General features: G+C 47.7%; 1 protein-coding gene, 1 long non-coding RNA gene and 1 pseudogene across 2 annotated transcripts; 1 reads left to right on the forward strand and 2 right to left on the reverse strand.

Moving 5' to 3' along the window:
* The first annotated feature begins 756 nt into the window (after positions 1-756).
* LOC119365240 lies at positions 757-3,361 on the forward strand (annotated as a pseudogene).
* A 2,562-nt stretch (positions 3,362-5,923) lies between these two features.
* Positions 5,924-8,967, reverse strand: LOC119363517 (cysteine-rich receptor-like protein kinase 2). The gene is made up of 7 exons (XM_037628890.1): positions 8,051-8,967; positions 7,727-7,837; positions 7,488-7,627; positions 7,142-7,352; positions 6,805-7,039; positions 6,507-6,660; positions 5,924-6,414 (listed from the first exon to the last, which is right to left on the reverse strand). Exons 1-7 carry the CDS (start codon positions 8,871-8,873, stop codon positions 6,079-6,081), a joined length of 2,010 nt encoding a protein of 669 aa, XP_037484787.1. The 5' UTR covers positions 8,874-8,967; the 3' UTR covers positions 5,924-6,078.
* A 5,778-nt stretch (positions 8,968-14,745) lies between these two features.
* LOC119365327 lies at positions 14,746-17,441 on the reverse strand. Its single transcript, XR_005175471.1, has 3 exons — positions 17,181-17,441; positions 16,202-17,079; positions 14,746-16,123 (listed from the first exon to the last, which is right to left on the reverse strand). It is a non-coding gene; the product is annotated as an uncharacterized LOC119365327 (long non-coding RNA).
* Between the last annotated feature and the right edge of the window lie 5,029 nt (positions 17,442-22,470).

Below are 22,470 nucleotides of genomic sequence, written 5' to 3' on the forward strand. Positions count from 1 at the left end.
AAAATCATATCTATCTCAATTGCACATTTATGAAATAACTTATTTTACTCTTTTGAAATAAAAATGTTACACACTTCCAAATAATTAGTTTCGCAAGTTGACATTCGAGTTTAATAAGCTTATGTGAAAAATGTTATTTTCACAAGTTGAGATTTTAGTTTCACTTTCAGTAAGTGCATTTTACTTTTCATTGGCTTCTTTCACAAAAATCACATCTATTTCAATTGCACATTGAAATAACTTTTTTTACTCTTTTGAAATAAAAATTTTACACACTTCCAAATAATAGTTTCACAAGTTGACATTTGAGTTTCTTATTTGGGTTTAATGGGTTTATGTGAAAAATGTTATTTTCGCAAGTTGGGATTTTAGTTTCACATCTTTTTCACTTTCAGTAGGTGCATTTACTTTTCACTGGCTTCTCTAAAAAAAATCATATCTATCTCAATTGCACATTTATGAAATAACTTATTTTATGCGTTTGAAATAAAAATGTTAACACACTTCCATATAATTAGTTTCACAAGTTGACATGTGGGTTTCATATTTGGGTTTAATAGGTTTATGTGAAAAATATACATGACCTAACCGTGCAAAAAGAGTTTGCGCCTCCTCGGGTAACCGTCTCCATCTTAGACGTCTGAGTCAATTAAGCCACTCCACTTGTTCTCAACACTTGAACAAGTTCGGACTTGCCTTCAGGAAATCGACAACGACCAGCCCACATTACATAGCTCAACCATTTTCTGTCAGACGATGGCATTTGCTGCTCGTCTGAAAAATCGTCGCCAATCCATACCAACGATACGCGGGGAGAAAGGAGCAAATCACTACAAGAGTTGCTCTTGCTCCCCAGACAAACTGCAGCGGATGCCATGGAATCCAGAGCAACGAGCACCAAAGCTCGTCTCCTCTTGCTCCTGCTACTGGCATGCACATGCGGCGCCGTCTCCCCCTCAGGCGAAGCTGCTGAAGCCAAAGCACTTCTGACATGGAAGTCCACCCTGAGGATCTCCGACGCAAACGCCTCTTCTCCGCTCTCGTCATGGTCGCCGGCCAGCTCCCCGTGCGGTTCTTGGTCCGGCGTCGCGTGCAACGCGGCCGGCCGTATCGCCGCGCTCACGGTTCCGGGGGCCGGAGTCGCAGGCACGCTCGACGCCTTGGATTTCTCCGCGTTGCCGGCGCTCGCAAGCCTCAACCTCAGCGGCAACCGTCTCGCGGGCGCCATCCCCGCCAACGTCTCCCTCCTGGCCTCGCTTGCCTCGCTCGACCTTTCCAGCAACAACCTCACCGGCGGCATACCGGCGGCGCTCGGGACGCTGCGCGGCCTGCGAGCTCTTGTCCTCCGGAACAACCCGCTCGGTGGGCGGATCCCGGGCTCCCTCGCCAAGCTCGCCGCGCTGCGGCGGCTGGACCTGCAGGCCGTGCGGCTCGTGGGTACGATTCCGCCGGAGCTGGGGCGCCTGAGAGCTCTCACCTTCTTGGACCTGTCCAGGAACAGCCTCTCCGGCGAGCTGCCACCGTCCTTCGCCGGGATGGCCAAGATGAGGGAGCTCTACCTGTCAAGAAACAACCTCTCGGGTGTTATTCCTCCTGAGCTCTTCACTAGCTGGCCTGAGGTAACTCTCTTCTTCCTGCACTACAATTCGTTCACCGGAAGCGTACCGCCGGAGATCGGCAGAGCAGGCAAGCTGCGGTTCTTGGCGCTCGAGGCCAACAACCTTACCGGCGTCATCCCGGCGGAGATCGGCAGCTTGACGGGCCTCGAGTCCGGACCGATCCCTGCTTCTATCCGAAGCCTCAAGCTGCTTGTCGGCATGGCTCTGTCCTTCAACGGCCTCACTGGCTTGGTGCCCCCTGAAATTGGCAGTATGTCCTTACTACAAAACCTTGATCTCAACGGTAACCAGCTCGAGGGTGAGCTACCTGCAACTATTTCATCGCTCAAAGATCTCTACAGTCTTGACTTCAGTAACAACAAGTTCACCGGTACAATCCCAAGCATTGGCAGTAAGAAATTGCTCTCAGCTGCCTTTGCCAACAATAGTTTCTCGGGGAGCTTCCCCCGGACATTTTGCGAAATCGCATCATTGGCACTGTTGGATTTATCTAGCAACCAACTGTGGGGTGAGCTCCCTAACTGCCTATGGGACTTGGAGGATCTATTGTTCCTAGATTTGTCAAGCAATGGTTTCTCCGGGAAGGTTCCGTCATCTGGGTCTGCTAATTTATCGTCATTGGAATCATTGCATTTGGCAAATAACAGACTCACAGGTGAGTTCCCAACTATACTGAAGAAGTGTAAGCAGCTCATTGTCCTTGATATCGGTGGCAACTACTTTTCCAGCCAAATTCCATCATGGATAGGCTCAAATCTTCCTTTCCTGAGGATTCTCCGGCTGCGGTCGAACTCGTTTAGTGGTAGCATTCCCTGGCAACTGTCACAGCTCTCCCATCTCCAGCTACTCGACCTAGCTGCCAACCGATTTTCAGGTCCCATGCCGCAGGGTTTGCTTGCCAATTTAACATCCATGATGAAACCACAGACAGAGTTCAACATGACTTCACTAATCCACCATCAAGTTCTACATCTAGATGGTGCGATGAATTTTGTCGACCGGATCGATGTCAACTGGAAGATGAAGAGCTACACATTCCAAGGGACGATTGCACTTATGGTAGGTATCGATTTATCAGGCAATTCGTTCTCTGGTGAGATTCCAACTGAGCTAGCAAATCTCTGGGGCCTCCGGTTTCTGAATCTGTCAAGGAACCATTTGTCAGGCCACATCCCTGAAAACATTGGTGATCTCAAACTGCTGGAATCCCTTGACTGCTCGTGGAATGAATTATCTGGTGCAATTCCTTCGAGCATCTCGAAACTGCCGTCTCTTAGCTCTCTCAGTCTCTCCAATAATAATCTCTCTGGCGAGATACCAACTGGGAATCAGCTCCAAACACTGGACGACCCTTCCATTTACAACAACAATTCTGGGCTTTGCGGATATCCATTGGTCGCATGCTCCAAAGGTTCTTCGGGTACTGTGGAAACACTGGACGTAGAACTTGAAACCGTGTATTTCTACTACTCAATAATTGCTGGACTCGTCCTTGGATTTTGGCTGTGGTTGGGGTCTCTAGTTTTCTTCAAGACGTGGAGGACTTATGTTTTCTGTTGTGTGGATCGCCTTCAAGATAAGGTTATGAAAAGACGCAGAGCGTTTCGTTAATGTGTGTCTATATATCGTTGTGTAACCTTTGTACTTGAGTGTAGGATATGTATAGGATTCTGCGTATATTTTTCTTTACTCTTTGTATCATATATAGGATCTGTATTCCTTAAAAATATATATGTTGTTGCGTACTATCTCCATCTAGATTTATTGGCCCCTTCATATTTTATGCCAAATTTTGACCGTAGATTGACTAACAAATGTATAAGTACGCCATAAAACTTATATTGTTCTTTATCGAAAAATATGGTGAGAAACGTAGTAGAAAAAAAAATCACGTCTAGGTCAAAGCCACGGTGCAATCGCTTTAAGTCTAAAGGGAGTAAGACCGTTCTTATTCACCCCTCCCTATCTAGTCTTTCCATGTATATGATGGGGTTGTATATCTTGCCGGAAGGGGTCCATAGCTCCTTTGACAAAGACCTCTCTCATTTTTTTTTTGGAGAGCGACGGATAGCCGACAAAAATACTATATGGTCATGTGGGCCGATGTGTGCATGCCAAAAGACTTGGGTGAGATTGGCATTCTTGCGTCCCGTCGCATGAATGTGGCCCTTATACTTAGATGTGTCTGACAGATACAACGTGGGGAGGAAAGGGTCTATGGTTGCAGCTGGTCTAGGGTAAGTATTTGCAGGGCGACACCTTCTTGCTTGTGAGCGCAGGAAAGGGTCTTGATTCTGAAAATTCATCCAGCAGATCAAACATGAGCTGCACTAGAATTTCTCTGTCCATAGGCAAAGAAGGGGGGGACCCTCTTCTGGCTTGACCCGTGGGTTGGAGGCGCTTCACTGTGTACGAAGTTCCCCAATGTGTTCGCTATGTGCTCGAATCCGATGGCATTGGTTTTCACGGCGCCCAAAGTGGCCAGTAGAACATCTTGTTCCTTCGGACATTTGGGCCCATGGCGTCCATTGAGTGGTCCAACTTGTGGGCCGACACCTTGTCTTGGCGGTTGACCCCCTCTGGTATCTTCTCGGTTGGCTTGGCATACCACGCCTTATGCTAGCGGTTGCCCCTGTCATGGACTTTTCCACTATGGAAAGTGCCCATACCACTGAAGATCAAGATTTGTGTTTGGCAATTGCTATGGGATCACCTCCCATCTGGAACGGAGCTGCTCAAGCGGCATGGCCTTGGTGATGGGTTGTGCCCCTTTTATGGTGTTGATGGGGACCCACATCTTCTCTTGCACTACGGTGATATTCCTGTGGAGCTTTGTCTGTGAGGCTCTAGGGTCTGATTGGGAGGCCCTAGACCTCCTATAAACTCGTACCAACCAGACTGGGAGGAGGAGACGTCTCTTCTAGCTATGTTCGCGGCGCTAGCTTGGAATTTGTGGACGGCGTGTAACAAGATGATGATTGACCGGATCTTCCTTAGACAGCCTGACTCTATCTTTAAATTCCTTGCATTTTTGCAGCATTCGCACCCGGGCTCTAGGGTCTGATTGGGAGGCCCTAGACCTCCTATAAACTCGTACCAACCAGACTGGGAGGAGGAGACGTCTCTTCTAGCTATGTTCGCGGCGCTAGCTTGGAATTTGTGGACGGCGTGTAACAAGATGATGATTGACCGGATCTTTCTTAGACAGTTTGACTCTATCTTTAAATTCCTTGCATTTTTGCAGCATTCGCACCCGGTCTCTAGACAGTGGGATCGTGACCGGTTTGGATTCATGGTGGATGCGTTGACTGCTATCGCACGCCGTCTTGCTTCGGCGTAGATATGCTAAGCTTCCGGCCACTTGGTCATTTTTTCCTTTTTCTTTTTCGAAAGTACGCCTAGGCGTATCATAGCTTTATAAAAAGCAGAATTCAAGTATAAAAACACTGTCACTTACTTGGTGGTCTTTTTTTCATCTTTCTTTTTAGCTTTTTTTGGGCATGTTTGAGTTGTTGTCCCAGCAGACTACTCGATTTTCAGTGTGATACTTGAACTTATTGTCGGTTGTTTTATTTATAAAGCGGGACGAAAACCTGTTTTGAGAGTTGTTTGTCGGTCCATCATGTGCAAAGCCATGGTCCCACGGATTTTTATAAATATTCTCTTCCTGTGTTCTTTTAGGGAATCGGTGGTGCAAATTTCACTGCACACTGGCAAGTATACGTGTCCAAAGAGAATACTGCATACAAGTCGGAAGTCGCATGAGTCGAAACAAAAAGAACTGCTAAGACAAAGAAAGATGACGATTGATGATGGTTGTTGAACCGTCTCCCTCTTGGACGGCTGGGTCAATTAAGCCCTGCTTCACCCGTTCTCAGCGGTAAATTTGGACTTCCCAAACAAAATCGACAGCGACCAGACCGCATACACACCACATGCATACACAGCCCAACAATTTTCCAGCAGAACCGCTGCCGGTCCATCTCAGTTCTCAAATCGCTCTCTGTTAATCATCGCGTGTTTTGACTTTTCCAAAAGGTAATTTGCTTGGTTCTAAAGTTATCCAGAAGCTATCGCCTATCGGTCCATCACCTAGACCAAAATCGTAGTATGAAATTTCTGAATTCTCTCACTTTTTCGTTTGTCTGTTGTGTTTTATGTGCATTCCATGACTTTTTCCTCTCTTTTTTACCTGCTGTTAGACGTTGATTAAATCTCGTCACTGTGAAGAGCACATGGGAGAAAAAGATGTGAGTTTTAGTTGATTTCGGCTGACATGGTGTTGTTGGAGTTGAAGACTGCACTTCTATGACAAAACTACCATTCATCTGCTTGCTTACTTACATCTTACAAACAAGATTCTATGATCGGAACACTTTCAGTCAGTACTCAAGAAGATCATCCTACCATAAACAATGGGGAAAAAATGTTAAGATGATCCTTCACACCCTGCTGTTAATCACCTTGCCTGCACCCCACTAACCGACAGCTGATTCGTCGAGAACGGCGACTTGTCGGAGTTCGACATCAGAGACATTGATGACCCCGAGCTTTCGCTCTTCGCGTTCGACCCCTTTATGTTGATGAACGGAGGCTCGGTAGGCCGGGGCAGCACCCTATCACCACTTCCCAGCATCTCCACCACCTTCCACATCGGGGGTCTGAGGTTCGGCGACGCCTGCGCGCACAGCAGCCCGACTTGGAACACCTTGAGAGCTTCCGCCTCCGAGCATTGGTCGCGGAGGTTCGGGTCCAGGAGCTCCATGAGGGTGCCGGCGTTGTAGTGCTTCCATAACTGAAGATGGAAGGATGCCAGCATCAGGTTGTCTGAAATGCTACAGTATGCTAGTACTTGACAAAAGAGGTGAAATGGGAGAATTAATGTACCTGTGACATGAGGGACAACCCCTCGGCCGATGACGCCACGGAGTTGTGGTTCTTGCGGCCGGTGACGATCTCAAGGACCAGCACGCCGTAGCTATAGATGTCGGCCTTCTCCGTCAGCTGCCCGTGAACGATGTACTCCGGAGCCATATATCCACTGCAAAAATGTAGGCATGGTCGGTTCTATTTCTTCGGACACATTGCACAATTTATCGCAACATTTCCTTCAACCCTTGATCAGATTAGATGGCTTTTTTTTGGCGAGGTGACCAGATTAGATGTTTTGGACAAGTGAACTTACAATGTTCCGGCGAGGCCGGTGCTGAGGTGGGTCTGATCTTCCATGAAGTTCCTTGCCAAGCCGAAATCGCCAATCTTAGGTCTGAACCTCTCATCCAACATCACATTGCTGGCCTTGATGTCCCTATGTATGATCCTGACCTCGGAGCCACTGTGGAGGTATGACAAACCCTCCGCCGCCCCGAGGACGATCTCCGACCGCCGCTCCCAGTCCAACGCATTCTTCTTGAAAGCATCTGCATCACCAAGCATTTAGGATGAGTTAAAATGAAAATCTACCATTTCAAGTAGTATGACATGTTTTTCCAGAATGCAGGGTTTTTTTTTATTTTTCTTACCAAAGAGGTAGTGATCGAGGCTGGTGTTGCAGAGGTACTCGTAGACGAGGAGGCTCTCGGGGCCCTCGACGCTGCACCCGAGGAGCTTGACGAGGTTCTTGTGCTGCACCTGGCTGACGAGCTTCACCTCGTTGAAGAACTGGTCGGTCCACTGCCGCGTGTTGAGGTAGAGCCGCTTCACGGCGATCTCCCGGCCATCCGGAAGCACGCCCTGTGATATCCATCATATATTATCAGGATGTCAACTTCAGATGAAGCAAGCATTTCAAGAAAGATGATCGATGAAATTCAGTGTTGCATTGTGCCAAAATGTGCGGTGTTCCAAATGGCACGGCAATGTACATACCTTGTAAACTGAACCGTAGCCGCCCTGGCCGAGCTTGTTGATCTGATTGAAGTCATCGGTCGCCTTGCGCAGCTCCTCGTACCGGAAGCCGAGCTGCGACGACATGATGGTGCGGATGATCTCGCCTGAGCCGTCCATGTCTACACAGTGTCAGAAACTCTCGTCAGATTATCATAGTATTAGTGCAGCATCAGATATTCAGATGCACTATGTGGTTGCAATTTTACAGTTTTGCATACCGTCGTGGAGGTCGTCTCTCCTGGGCCTCATTCGTGTCCAGATGAATACTATGCCGACGACCGCCATGGCGGAGAGGATGGAGGCGAAGACGATGATGATTATGTGCCGGTCTGCCATGGATAATTAATTCGGAAGAAGAAGAAAAAAGATGTCATTTTCATGGCGTTTCATACGGATATTTTTTTGTTGCTGTTTTCAGGCTCTGAAACCTGAAATATCGGTACGTGAATGCGCCGTTGCTGTCAGCAAAATTCAGACACGACACGGCACGACACTTGGACCAAGAACGGAATTACGACCGAGAATGTGTGTGCTGTACTCACTGGATGATCCGCTGCCGCCGCCGGCTTTCGCCGGCAGGTAGAAGGGCTGCGTGGAGTACCTGACGACGCAGCCGGCGTTGAGCCCGTACCCCTCGGCGGCGCCGGGAAGGCACTGCCGCACCACCCGGTCGCGCGCGCTGGCCGTGCATGCCGCGCACGCGGTGGCGTTCAGCGACCTCCAGCACTGCGCCGCCGCGTACACCCGCGCGCCGGTCGGCATCGCGGACGCCGACGCCGACCCGGCGTAGTAGTACCCCCTCGCACCCGGCGCGGTCGCCGTGACGTTGCGCACCAGCGCGGCGGCCGCGGCCGCGAACGCCGGGGTCGCCGGCGCGGTGTCGTTGGAGCACAGGAACGTGTCGCTGGCGTCGGTGGCGGCGGCGGTGAAGTCGCCGGCGCCGTAGCGGAGGAAGCAGCCGTCGACGTAGATGCGGCCGCCGTCGGCCGGGAGGCAGTGGGGCAGCTTCACGCGGCTCTGCGCGTAGCAGAGCTGGCAGTCGGTCGGGGAGAGGTAGGCGAGGCACTGGCCGAGCCCGAAGACGGAGAAGTTGCCGCCGGAGCCGGAGGAGGCGGCGCCGAAGCCGGAGCGCGTCACGTTCTGGTAGATGAGCTCCAGGGTGTTGACGAAGCTCACGTCGAAGGACTCCGGGTCGGCCGCCTGCCTGGACCCGCACACCGTGTCCAGGATCGCCGGCGCCGCGACCGCGTCCGCGCCCGCGGCGGCGACGGCGACGGCCCCGGCGAGGACGAGGCACCGGAGCACGCCCGCCGCGGCCGGGGGAAGAGAGTGGCGGCCGCGGGGTCTTCCCGGACGTGGCTGCATGGCGGCGTGCTCGCGCACCTGCAGGCGTGCCAGCGCGTGCGCGCGTGCGTGCGCGCGGGTGGACGATTGTTTTGCCTCTGGGCGCGGCGGGTCTCCGGGTTTTGTACGGTGGCACGTTGAGGTGTGTCGTTTCTTTCGTTCATTCAGGTCTGAACTGCTTCAAGTGGCCGGCCGGCTGCTATGGCTTCTGTGCACTGATGTGGCAGGTAGGTGGGACAGTTGAGGGCGTACTACGTGCCACATCATTCGGCACCAAAGAAATTAAGCAAGCAGTAACAAAAACAAATCCCGTGATCCACTCACGTAGTTGAGATCCAACTATCCCCGAATTGGCTCCATTTTCTTTCTCAGAATCTACTAACCTGTCACAGCCATCTGATAGAACACGAAATCTTTTTTTCTTCTTTTTTTTTTGCCGGAAAGATAGAACACGAAATCTGATGTAATACTACAAAAAAGATGAGAACATCATCAATGGATGGTACACGGTCTGTACAAAAAGGGCACTAGTAGAAAAAACTCCATTCGTCCCGGTTGATAAGGGTCTTTTGTCCCGGTTTGTGAACCGGGACTAAAGAGTCATTACTAATGCCCTAACCCTTTAGTCCCTGTGAACCGGGACTAAATGGTCGTTACTAATGCCCTAACCCTTTAGTCCCGGTTCTTACACGAACCGGAACAGATGGGCCTCCACGTGGCCGGTGCGCCGAGCCCAGGCAGGAGGGCCTTTGGTCCTGGTTGGTGGCACCAACTGTTGGAAATATGACCTAGAGCCAATAATAAAATGGTTATTATTATATTTCCTTGTTCATGGTAATTGTCTATTGTTCATGCTATAACTGTGTTATCCGGAAATCGTAATACATGTGTGAATACATAGACCACAACATGTCTCTAGTGAGCCTCTAGTTAACTAGCTCGTTGATCAATAGATAGTCATGGTTTCCTGACTATGGACATTGGATGTCATTGATGACGGGATCACATCATTAGGAGAATGATGTGATGGACAAGACCTAATCCTAAGCATATCACAAGATCATGTAGTTCGTTTGCTAGAGCTTTTCCAATGTCAAGTATCATTTCCTTAGACCATGAGATCGTGTAGTTCGTTTGCTAGAGCTTTTCCAATGTCAAGTATCATTTCCTTAGACCATGAGATCGTGTAACTCCCGGATGCCGTAGGAGTGCTTTGGGTGTACCAAACGTCACAACATAACTGGGTGACTATAAAGGTATACTACAGGTATCCCCGAAAGTATCTGTTGGGTTGACACGGATCGAGACTGGGATTTGTCACTCCGTATGACGGAGAGGTATCTCTGGGCCCACTCGGTAATGCATCATCACAATGAGCTCAATGTGGCCAAGTGTTTGGTCACGGGATCATGCATTGCGGTACGAGTAAAGTGACTTGCCGGTAACGAAATTGAACGAGGTATTGGGATACCGAGGATCGAATCTCGGGCAAGTAACGTACCGATTGACAAAGGGAATTGAATACGGAATTGATTGAATCCTTGACATCGTGGTTCATCCGATGAGATCATCGTGGAACATGTGGGAGCCAGCATGGGTATCCAGATCCCGCTGTTGGTTATTGACCGGAGAGTCGTCTCGGTCATGTCTGCATGTCTCCCGAACCCGTAGGGTCTACACACTTAAGGTTCGGTGACGCTAGGGTTGTAGAGATATTAGTATGCGGTAACCCGAAAGTTGTTCGAAGTCCCGGATGAGATCCCAGACATCACGAGGAGTTCCGGAATGGTCCGGAGGTGAAGATTTATATATAGGAAGTCCAGTTTCGGCCATCGGGAAAGTTTCGGGGGCAATCGGTATTGTACCGGGACCACCGGAAGGGTCCCGGGGGTCCACCGGGTGGGGCCACCTATCCCGGAGGGCCCCATGGGCTGAAGTGGGAGGGGAACCAGCCTCTGGTGGGCTGGTGCGCCCCCCATGGGCCTCCCCCTGCGCCTAGGGTTGGAAACCCTAGGGGTGGTGGGCGCCCCACCTGACTTGGGGGGCAAGTTTCCCCCCTTGACCGCCGCCCTCCCTTGGAGATTGGATCTCCTAGGGATGGGCCCCCCCTAGGGGTCCTATATATAGTGGGGGGAGGGAGGGCAGCCGCACCCAAGCCCTTGGCGCCTCCCTCTCCCCTCGTAACACCTCTCTCTCTCTCTCTCTCGTTGGAGCTTGGCGAAGCCCTGCCGAGATCACCGCTGCTTCCACCACCACGCCGTCGTGCTGCTGGATCTCCATCAACCTCTCCTTCCCCTTGCTGGATCAAGAAGGAGGAGACGTCTTCCCAACCGTACGTGTGTTGAACGCGGAGGTGCCGTCCGTTCGGCACTTGGTCATTTGTGATTTGGATCACGGCGAGTACGACTCGATCAACCCCGTTCTCTTGAACGCTTCCGCTCACGATCTACAAGGGTATGTAGATGCACCCTCCTTTTCCCTCGTTGCTAGATGACTCCATAGATTGATCTTGGTGATGCGTAGAAAATTTTAAAATTCTGCTACGTTCCCCAACAGTGGCATCATGAGCTAGGTCTATGCGTAGTTTCTATGCACGAGTAGAACACAAGTTGTTGTGGGCGTTGATTTTGTCAATTTACTTGCCGTTACTAGTCTTATCCTGATTCGGCGGCATCGTGGGATGAAGCGGCCCGGACCGATCTTACATGTACGCTTACGTGAGACTAGTTCCACCGACTGACATGCACTAGTTGCATAAGGTGGCTAGCGGGTGTCTGTCTCTCCCACTTTAGTAGGATCGGATTCGATGAAAAGGGTCCTTATGAAGGGTAAATAGAAATTGGCATATCACGTTGTGTTTTTGGCGTAGGTAAAAAACGTTCTTGCTAGAAACCTATAGCAGTCACGTAAAAAAAACCTGTAACAACAATTATAGGACGTCTAACTTGTTTTTGCATCATGTGCCATGTGATGTGATATGGCCAAAAGGATGTGATGAATGATATATGTGGTGTATGAGATTGATCATGTTCTTGTAATAGGAATCACGACTTGCATGTCGATGAGTATGACAACCGGCAGGAGCCATAGGAGTTGTCTTAATTTATTCATGACTTGCGTGTCAACATAAACGTCATGTAATTACTTTACTTTATTGCTAAACCGTTAGCTATAGTAGTAGAAGTAATAGATGACGAGACAACTTCATGAAGACACGATGATGGAGATCATGATGATGGAGATCATGGTGTCATGCCGGTGACGATGATGATCATGGCGCCCCGAAGATGGAGATCAAAAGGAGCAAATGATATTGACCATATCATGTCACTATTTGATTGCATGTGATGTTTATCATGTTTTACATCTTATTTGCTTAGAACGACGGTAGCTTAAATAAGATGATCCCTCACATAATTTCAAGAAAGTGTTTCCCCTAACTGTGCACCGTTGCGAAGGTTCGTTGTTTCGAAGCACCACGTGATGATCGGGTGTGATAGATTCTAACGTTCGAATACAATGGGTGTAAGCCATATTTACACACGCAATACACTTAGGTTGACTTGACGAGCCTAGCATGTACAGACATGGCCTCGGAACACGGAAGACCGAAAGGTCGAACATGAGTCGTATAGAAGATACGATCAACATGAAGATGTTCACCGATGATGACTAGTCCGTCTCACGTGATGATCGGACACATCCTAGTTGACTCGGATTATGTATCACTTAGATGACTAGAGGGATGTCTGTCTGAGTGGGAGTTCATTAAATAATTTGATTAGATGAACTTAATTATCATGAACTTAGTCTAAAAACCTTTGCAAAATGTCTTGTAGATCAAATGGCTAACGCTCATGTCAACCTCAACTTCAACGCGTTCCTAGAGAAAACCAAGCTGAAAGATGATGGCAGCAAGTATACAGACTGGGTCTGGAACCTGAGGATCATCATCAATAATTGCCAGGAAAGCATATGTCCTAGAAGCACCGCTAGGTGATGCACCCATCTCAGAGAACCAAGACGTTATGAACGCTTGGCAGTCACGTGCTGATGATTACTCCCTCGTTCAGTGCGGCATGCTTTACAGCTTAGAACTGGGGCTCCAAAAGCGTTTTGAGCGACACGGAGCATATGAGATGTTCGAAGAGCTGAAAATGGTTTTCCAAGCTCATGCCCAGGTCGAGAGATATGAAGTCTCCGACAAGTTCTACAGTTGTAAGATGGAGGAAAATAGTTCTGTCAGTGAGCACATACTCAAAATGTCTGGGTTGCACAATCGCTTGTCCCAGCTGGACATTAACCTCCCGGATGAGGCGGTCATTGACAGAATCCTTTAGTCGCTCCCACCTAGCTACAAGAGCTTTGTGATGAACTACAATATGCAGGGGATGGTGAAAACTATTCCTGAAGTATTTTCAATGCTGAAATCAGCGGAGGTGGAAATCAAAAAGGAACATCAAGTGTTGATGGTCAATAAAACCACTAGTTTCAAGAAAGGCAAGAGTAAGAAGAACTTCAAGAAGGACGGCAAGGGAGTTGCCACGCCCAGTAAACCAGTTGCCGGGAAGAAGTCAAAGAATGGACCCAAACCTGAGACTGAGTGCTTTTATTGCAAGGGAAAGGGACACTGGAAGCGGAACTGCCCCAAATACTTAGCGGACAAGAAGGCCGGCAACACTAAAGGTATATGTGATATACATGTAATTGATGTGTACCTTACCAGTACTCGTAGTAGCTCCTGGGTATTTGATACCGGTGCGGTTGCTCACATTTATAACTCAAAACAGGAGCTGCGGAATAAGCGGAGACTGGCGAAGGACGAGGTGAGGATGCGCGTCGGGAATGGTTCCAATGTCAATGTGATCGCCGTCGGCACGCTACCTCTACATTTACCTACGGGATTAGTTTTAAACCTTAATAATTGTTACTAGCCTAACCCGCGCGGCGGCACGCCGCGCTTGGTCATTACTTGCGAATGTATGTAGTCCATTGCATAATCGTCTATTTTCTAATTGAAGCAAGTCAAAACGGTATATAGAAACATTCGAGACACAAAAGATGCAAATTTATTAAAATCTTGCAAATGGATGGCTACAAAGAGAGCAATTAAAAGTGGCAGACTCCTGAAACAAACTAATTATTCAAACTATATACAGTCCATTCTACGTAGTGGACTATATATAGAGACACAAACACAACGCGTAAGTAAGTTAAAAGCAATCTCCGATGGATTACATCGTAAGTTAAAAGCAATCTCCGATGGATTACATCATCCTCGTATATCCTCCTGCAAGATTGGTGTCCGTGATAAAGTGGTACAGATATTTTGCAAATGCTTGTACACGTCCAACAGGAGGATGCGCGCCTGTGTACGTGATGACAGGATCATCGATGTCTGGGCGCTGAGGGTACTACTTGTTTGTCTTAAAAGTGGCAATATATCAAACAAGTTGTTGCATATTTTTGCTAGGATTATTGTTTGTCTTGTAAGCTCGTTTTGCTGTGTAGCTACTTGCTGACGGGCCATATTGAACTGCCATTGCTTTGTCTGTGCTCTGTAAAAAGTTTTTTCCTTTGTAACTTCAAGAGCATAGTAATTATGATCATTGACGGAAATATTATAATCTGCACATATACATTCTAAAGCCATTTCGGCCGCTTTTTCTTTTACTCCATCTTCTGTATTTGCTGGTTCTCCTTCGTATGTTATGGAGGATTCTCTGGAACTATCCTTTTGAAAATCTTCTAAAGCCATTTCAGCTGCTCTTTCTTTTGCTTCTTGTTAATCTTCTGCTTAGTCCACAGCTTACCACTTTTATTCCTAACCCACTGACTTGGAAAATCAAGGTATGTTAAAGACCTAGCAGACACATGCTTTTGGTGGCAGCAAACCATTCAGTAAGCATAGTTTTAGCAGCCGAAGGATCATCCAAAACATTTCCTAGGTTATCAGTCTCGGCAAATATGACCCTGTTCATATTAGGTATATGCACAACCAATCTCTCGACGGAAGGTTGACGACCATGAATATTATACGCAAACAGTCTCCAAAAAGCCTCACAAGCAGAAAGATACCTAGCCATATGTTCAACAATTATAACAACACTACAACAAGTTACATAAATTTAACTAAATCTATCTGCGAACGTACATTTGATGTACTCGTCAATCTCGTTTCTGCCAGTAGGAGAAGGCACAGTAAAAACACCGCTAGGTTTATCTTGAGCGTAGAAACGCATATGAACCACATCATGACCCTTTGTAAGATATTTAAACAGGTATTTCAATAAATTTGTCCTGTTACACCACTCCACATTTATGTGGGCGTCAAACCTCTTCAACAATTTCATGTTGTATGAAACAACCCATTGATTTCCCAAATAAAGTAAGTCTTTCTGTCTGAGCACATAAAGCCCGTTATCAGAACGACGGTAAACCGGATAGCCAACACGATCAACCATTGTATCATCACTAAATGGCTTTGGAAAGCACTTGGAACAACAATCATTCTTCATGCAAGCACACTTATTATTGTACACCCATTGCATCAGATATGCCCCGATAAACTGAAGTTTATCTTGTTTATGGAAATGGTACTCCAACCGACCAGCCTCTACACAAGAATATGCATTAACGGCAATCTGCTAGCTCAAACAACTGCAACTTGTATAAGGATTAATTTCACCTTCACGATAGTGAGCATAGTATTTGTAGTACTCCAACATAGTAATCTGACCACGGGTGACATCCCCATCCTCCAAATCACGGTCAACATTGTCGCTATCCAAGTGTCCACAACTAACACAGTTGCATTGGGAAACAATCAAATGTTCATTACCATCAACATATCTAATACCACGATGATAACTCTTATCACCATATGGAAATAGTATAGGATATTGCAAAGCCATAAGATTGCAATTCAGTGAAGATACATGCTTCAATGAACCAGAACGTGTTTCCGCAACCACATCAAAATTTCTACATTCAGGCGTCAAGTCACCAACAATGAGCGCCGCAACCTCAGAAGCAGTAGGACCAGAAAAACGCGTACCATGAGCACCACCGTCATCACCAAAAAAATGAATGGACACCTTAGAAACACCAGGGGTGCAGACTCTATCGAGCAATTCTGAACGTGTCCACCAAACGGTGATGTGTATTTAGCATATTTATCAGGGCGGCGACAATTTCAGGATAAAAAAAAGCCCCACATTTCCGGCAGCACAAATCTGGTCCACCATAATACGAACGCCCCCTAAAAGTAGCTGCAAAACAGAACACCGAGTCGGCAACACAAATGGAAAGCAGCACGGACACATAAACCATAAATTATATATACTCACCCTTAAGCAGTTGGATGTAATCTTTAGAAAACGGAGGTTGCATCCCACATATTGGAAATAGAAAGAAAAAACATAAGACCACATGCATCAGCGTCCGGAGAAGAATAAGAACAACGACCAAAAAAACACCTCTTTTCCGGCCCGACCAGTACGATCGCACCAAAGTCCGCTTACGACGAGCACACACAACACGAGAGTGCTCTGTAACAGGAGTAGGCATCACTCAAATGAAAAACAAGTACACAAATTAGAACCAATCCTAAAAGAACACCACAAAACCCAAGAGAAGCACATGCATATTTAGAAAATTGGACTTACCAAGAGAAGTAGGCCAACCAAAGATACCGGCGGCACATAAGGGCACCACTCTTGGATGGCAACGGTAAGTCGTAGCACCAACCAAAGAGCCATAAAGATGAACACCAGCAGGAAAACCAGAAACACAAATACTCGATCCGTCAACCACTTCGACAGGCGAAGTGTTTGCAAGAAACCATTAGATGGACCACATTAGAATCCTACCAATAAGCACAACACCAAATGGCTAGATGGAACAACACCACAGGCATGAAATAAGTAAACTAAGCAAGAAAGGAAGAAATAAAAAACAACCAGGTCGCACGCTGGAAGCCAAACAGCCGGGAAAGACCCAGCGACCGCTGAAGAAGAGCCCGCACTAACGGTAGACAACAATCAAACCAACAAGAAGAAACATAGCAAAGCAGCCAGAGGCACATACAGGCACTCCCATGCACGCAGCAAGAATCGAGAGCACTCACCAATGGTACAATCCACAGGCCGCTTCCCTAATGAAATCTCTTGACGGCGACTATCGACGTCCACATTAACATCTCGCCGCGAATCTAATTGGTGCACACCTACAGCATGAAGTAACCAATCAAGAAGATGGCAACCTAGACTTAGTAGCACAAAATCTGTACAGAGGAAACTGCAACGACAAAAAGGCAAAAAATCTCACCAGTCCGGGAAGAACGAAATGGCCGGCGAGCCCCGGACCGGACACGGCATCCCGAATCAGCCAGCTGGCCACGCACACCAGCATTTGCCGGTGACGGAAAATCCAGCGAAGAAAGACGGCCAGCAGCACGGCAGACACGGGCAATAACAACGGCTCGAATACCAGGAGAGCGGCCCCGACGGTGGCGGCTGGACCGAGCAGCAGCGGAAGCAACCATCACCGGAGAAACCGCACAGCTGATTAGAGAAGGAAAAGCACAGGCAAGAGCACACAGAATGAGCGAGGGAGGCAGGGAAAGACCAGTATTTATAGGGAGCACCAGAAGGGAAGAAACCAAATTGGTCCAGGAAAACCGGCGAGAAAGGCCAAGAAAAACCTACCGAAGCCGGCAACCGCCGTTGACAGGAATCGAGAAAATGCAAGCGGCAACCAACAACAGATAATCATACGTGGCAGGGAAACTAAAAGGGCAAACAACGACGCATGCAGAACTGTCCAAAACAGGACGTGACCAAATTGATCTCCACAAAGGCGGGGCATGCACGCAATCAGAAACTGGAAGGGGCCACAGCATGCAACCAATCCACAACGATGGCACATTATTTTACGATTTCCTATGGCAATCACTCCGCGCACCCGGCCGCGCACACCGCTGCATCCCCCACTATTACACGCGTCGGGCATCCATTGGGCGAATTTTTATGATAGGAAAAAGTCAAAAAAATGTGGTAAACTAAACCTGGCCAGGTTTAGTATATTTATTGTTATTTAGTGCCAGCTTTGAGCATGAACATTGTATCTGGATCTCGTTTAATACGAGATGGCTACTCATTTAAATCCGAGAATAATGGTTGTTCTATTTATATGAGAGATATGTTTTATGGTCATGCTCCACTGGTCAATGGTTTATTCTTAATGAATCTCGAACATGATGTTACACATATTCATAGTGTGAATACCAAAAGATGTAAGATTGATAATGATAGTCCCACATATCTGTGGCACTGCCGCCTTGGTCACATCGGTGTCAAACGCATGAAGAAGCTTCATACAGATGGACTTTTGGAGTCTCTTGATTTCGAATCATTTGACACGTGCGAACCATGCCTCATGGGTAAAATGACCAAGACTCCATTCTCCGTAACAATGGAGCGAGCAACCAACTTATTGGAAATTATACATACTGATGTGTGCGATCCAATGAGCGTTGAGGCTCGCGGTGGCTATTGTTATGTTCTCACTCTCACTGATGACTTAAGTAGATATGGGTATGTCTATTTGATGAAACACAAGTCTGAGACCTTTGAAAAGTTCAAGGAATTTTAGAATGGGGTAGAGAATCAACGTGACCGAAAGATAAAATTCTTACGATCAGATTGTGGGGGAGAATATTTAAGTCATGAATTTGGTACGCACTTAAGGAAATGTGGAATCGTTTCACAACTCACGCCGCCTGGAATGCCTCAGCGTAACGGTGTGTCCAAACATTGTAATCGCACTCTATTGGATATGGTGCGATCTATGATGTCACTCACTGATTTACCGCTATCATTTTGGGGATACGCTCTAGAGACAGCTACATTCACTTTAAATAGGGCACCGTCTAAATCCGTTGAGATGACACCGTATGAATTATGGTTTGGGAAGAAACCTAAGCTGTCGTTTCTAAAAGTTTGGGGATGCGATGCTTATGTCAAGACTTTAACCTGAAAAGCTCAAACCCAAGTCGGAAAAATGCGTCTTCATAGGATACCCTAAGGAAACCATTGGGTATACCTTCTACCTCAGATCCGAAGGCAAGATCTTTGTTGCCAAGAACGGGTCCTTTCTGGAGAAAGAGTTTCTCTCGAGAGAAGTAAGTGGGAGGAAAGTAGAACTCGATGAAGTACCGCCTCTTGAACCGGAAAGTAGCGCAGCTCAGGAAGATGTTCCTGTGGTGCCTGCACCGACTAGAGAGGAAGTTAATGATGATGATCAAGGTACTTCGGATCAAGTTGCTACTGGACTTCGAAGGTCCACAAGGACACGTTCCACACCAGAATGGTATGGCAACCCTGTCCTGGAAATCATGTTGTTAGACAATGGTGAACCTTCGAACTATGAAGAAGCAATGGCGGGCCCAGATTCCAACAAATGGCTTGAAGCCATGCAATCTGAGATAGGATCCATGTATGAAAACAAAGTATGGACTTTGACAGACTTTCCCAATGATCGGTGAGCGATAGAGAATAAATGGATCTTTAAGAATAAGACGGACGTGGATGGTAATGTTACCATCTATAAGGCTCGACTTGTCACTAAGGGTTATCGACAAGTTCAAGGGGTTGACTACGATGAGACCTTCTCACCCGTAGCGAAGCTGAAGTCCGTCTGAATCATGTTAGCAATTGCCGCATACTATGATTATGAGATATGGCAAATGGATGTCAAAACAGCATTCCTTAACGGCTTTCTTAAGGAAGAATTGTATATGATGCAGCTGGAAGGTTTTGTCGATTCTAAGAATGCTAACAAGGTATGCAAGCTCCAGCGCTCCATCTATGGGCTGGTGCAAGCATCTCGGAGTTGGAACATTCGCTTTGATGAAATGATCAAAGCGTTTGGGTTTATGCAGACTTATGGAGAAGCCTGCGTTTACAAGAAAGTGAGTGGGAGCTCTGTAGCATTTCTCATATTATATGTGGATGACATACTTTTGATGGGAAATGATATAGAACTTTTGAACAGTATTAAGGCCTACTTGAATAAGTGTTTTTCAATGAAGGACCTTGGAGAAGCTGCTTACCTTGATAGATCGAGATACCTCATAGGTCTTTCACAAAGCACATACCTTGATAATATATTGAAGAAGTTCAATATGGATCAGTCCAAGAAGGGGTTCTTGCCTGTGTTGCAAGGTGTGAAATTGAGCTCAGCTCAATGTCCGACCACGGCAGAAGATAGAGAAAAGATGAGTGTCGTCCCCTATGCCTCAGCCATAGGGTCTATCATGTATGCCATGCTGTGTACCAGACCTGATGTAAACCTTGCCGTGAGTTTGGTAGGAAGGTACCAAAGTAATCCCGGCATGGAACAGTGGACAGCGGTCAAGAATATCCTGAAGTACCTGAAAAGAACTAAGGAAATGTTTCTCGTTTATGGAAGTGACAAAGAGCTCGTCGTAAAGGGTTACGTCGATGCTAGCTTCGACACAGATCTGGATGACTCTAAGTCACAAACCGGATACGTGTATATTTTGAATGGTGGGGCAGTAAGCTGGTGCAGTTGCAAGCAAAGCGTCGTGGCGGGATCTACATGTGAAGCGGAGTACATGGCAGCCTCGGAGGCAGCGCATGAAGCAATCTGGATGAAGGAGTTCATCACCGACCTAGGAGTCATACCCAATGCGTTGGGGCCGATCACTCTCTTCTGTGACAACACTGGAGCTATTGCCTTTGCCAAGGAGCCCAGGTTTCACAAGAAGACCAGGCACATCAAGCGTCGCTTCAACTCCATTCGTGAAAATGTTCAAGATGGAGACATAGATATTTGCAAAGTACATACGGATCTGAATGTCGCAGATCCGTTGACTAAACCTCTTCCGCGAGAAAAACATGATCAACACCAGAACTCTATGGGTGTTCGATTCATCACAATGTAACTAGATTATTAACTCTATTTCAAGTGGGAGACTGTTAGAAATATGACCTAGAGCCAATAATAAAATGGTTATTATTATATTTCCTTGTTCATGGTAATTGTCTATTGTTCATGCTATAATTGTGTTATCCAGAAATCGTAATACATGTGTGAATACATAGACCACAACATGTCCCTAGTGAGCCTCTAGTTAACTAGCTCGTTGATCAATAGATAGTCACGGTTTCCTGACTATGGACATTGGATGTCATTGATAACGGGATCACATCATTAGGAGAATGATGTGATGGACAAGACCCAATCCTAAGCATAGCACAAGATCGTGTAGTTCGTTTGCTAGAGCTTTTCCAATGTCAAGTATCATTTCCTTAGACCATGAGATCATGTAACTCCCGGATGCCGTAGGAGTGCTTTGGGTGTACCAAATGTCACAACGTAACTGGGTGACTATAAAGGTATACTACAGGTATCCCCAAAAGTATCTGTTGGGTTGACACGGATCAAGACTGGGATTTGTCACTCCGTATGACGGAGAGGTATCTCTGGGCCCACTCGGTAATGCATCATCACAATGAGCTCAATGTGGCCAAGTGTTTGGTCACGGGATCATGCATTGCGGTACGAGTAAAGTGACTTGCCGCTAACGAGATTGAACGAGGTATTGGGATACCGACGATCGAATCTCGGGCAAGTAACGTACCGATTGGCAAAGGGAATTGAATACGGGATTGATTGATTCCTTGACATCGTGGTTCATCCGATGAGATCATCGTGGAACATGTGGGAGCCAACATGGGTATCCAGATCCCGCTGTTGGTTATTGACCGGAGAGTCGTCTCGGTCATGTCTGCATGTCTCCCGAACCCGTAGGGTCTACACACTTAAGGTTCGGTGATGCTAGGGTTGTAGAGATATTAGTATGTGGTAACCCGAAAGTTTTTCGGAGTCCCGAATGAGATCTCAGACGTCACGAGGAGTTCCGAAATGGTCCGGAGGTGAAGATTTATATATAGGAAGTCCAGTTTCGGCCATCGGGAAAGTTTCGGGGGCAATCGGTATTGTACCGGGACCACCGGAAGGGTCCCGGGGGTCCACCGGGTGGGGCCACCTATCCCGGAGGGCCCCATGGGCTGAAGTGGGAGGGGAACCAGCCCCTGGTGGGCTGGTGCGCCCCCCATGGGCCTCCCCCTGCGCCTAGGGTTGGAAACCCTAGGGGTGGGGGCGCCCCACCTGACTTGGGGGGCAAGTTCCCCCCCCTTGGCCGCCGCCCCCCTTGGAGATTGGATCTCGTAGGGCCAGCGCCCCCCTAGGGGTCCTATATATAGTGGGAGGGGGGAGGGAGGGCAGCCGCACCCAAGCCCTTGGCGCCTCCCTCTCCCCTCATAACACCTCTCTCTCTCGTTGGAGCTTGGCGAAGCCCTGCCGAGATCACCGCTGCTTCCACCACCACGCCGTCGTGCTGCTGGATCTCCATCAACCTCTCCTTCCCCTTGCTGGATCAATAAGGAGGAGACGTCTTCCCAACCGTATGTGTGTTGAACGCGGAGGTGCCGTCCGTTCGGCACTTGGTCATCGGTGATTTGGATCACGGCTAGTACGACTCCATCAACCCTGTTCTCTTGAACGCTTCCGCTCGTGATCTACAAGGGTA

The sequence above is a fragment of the Triticum dicoccoides genome, chromosome 1A (genome assembly GCF_002162155.2).
Source record: "Triticum dicoccoides isolate Atlit2015 ecotype Zavitan chromosome 1A, WEW_v2.0, whole genome shotgun sequence".
NCBI classification, from domain to species: Eukaryota; Viridiplantae; Streptophyta; class Magnoliopsida; order Poales; family Poaceae; genus Triticum; species Triticum dicoccoides.

Coding starts and splice junctions, on each gene's coding strand:
- LOC119363517 (XM_037628890.1), bottom strand. CDS start 8,873: ATGCAGCCACGTCCGGGAAGACCCCGCGGCCGCCACTCTCTTCCCCCG. Junction 7,838..8,050: donor CGGCGGCAGCGGATCATCCA/GTGAGTACAGCA, acceptor TATCCATGGCAG/ACCGGCACATAATCATCATC. Junction 6,415..6,506: donor GGTTGTCCCTCATGTCACAG/GTACATTAATTC, acceptor TTCCATCTTCAG/TTATGGAAGCACTACAACGC.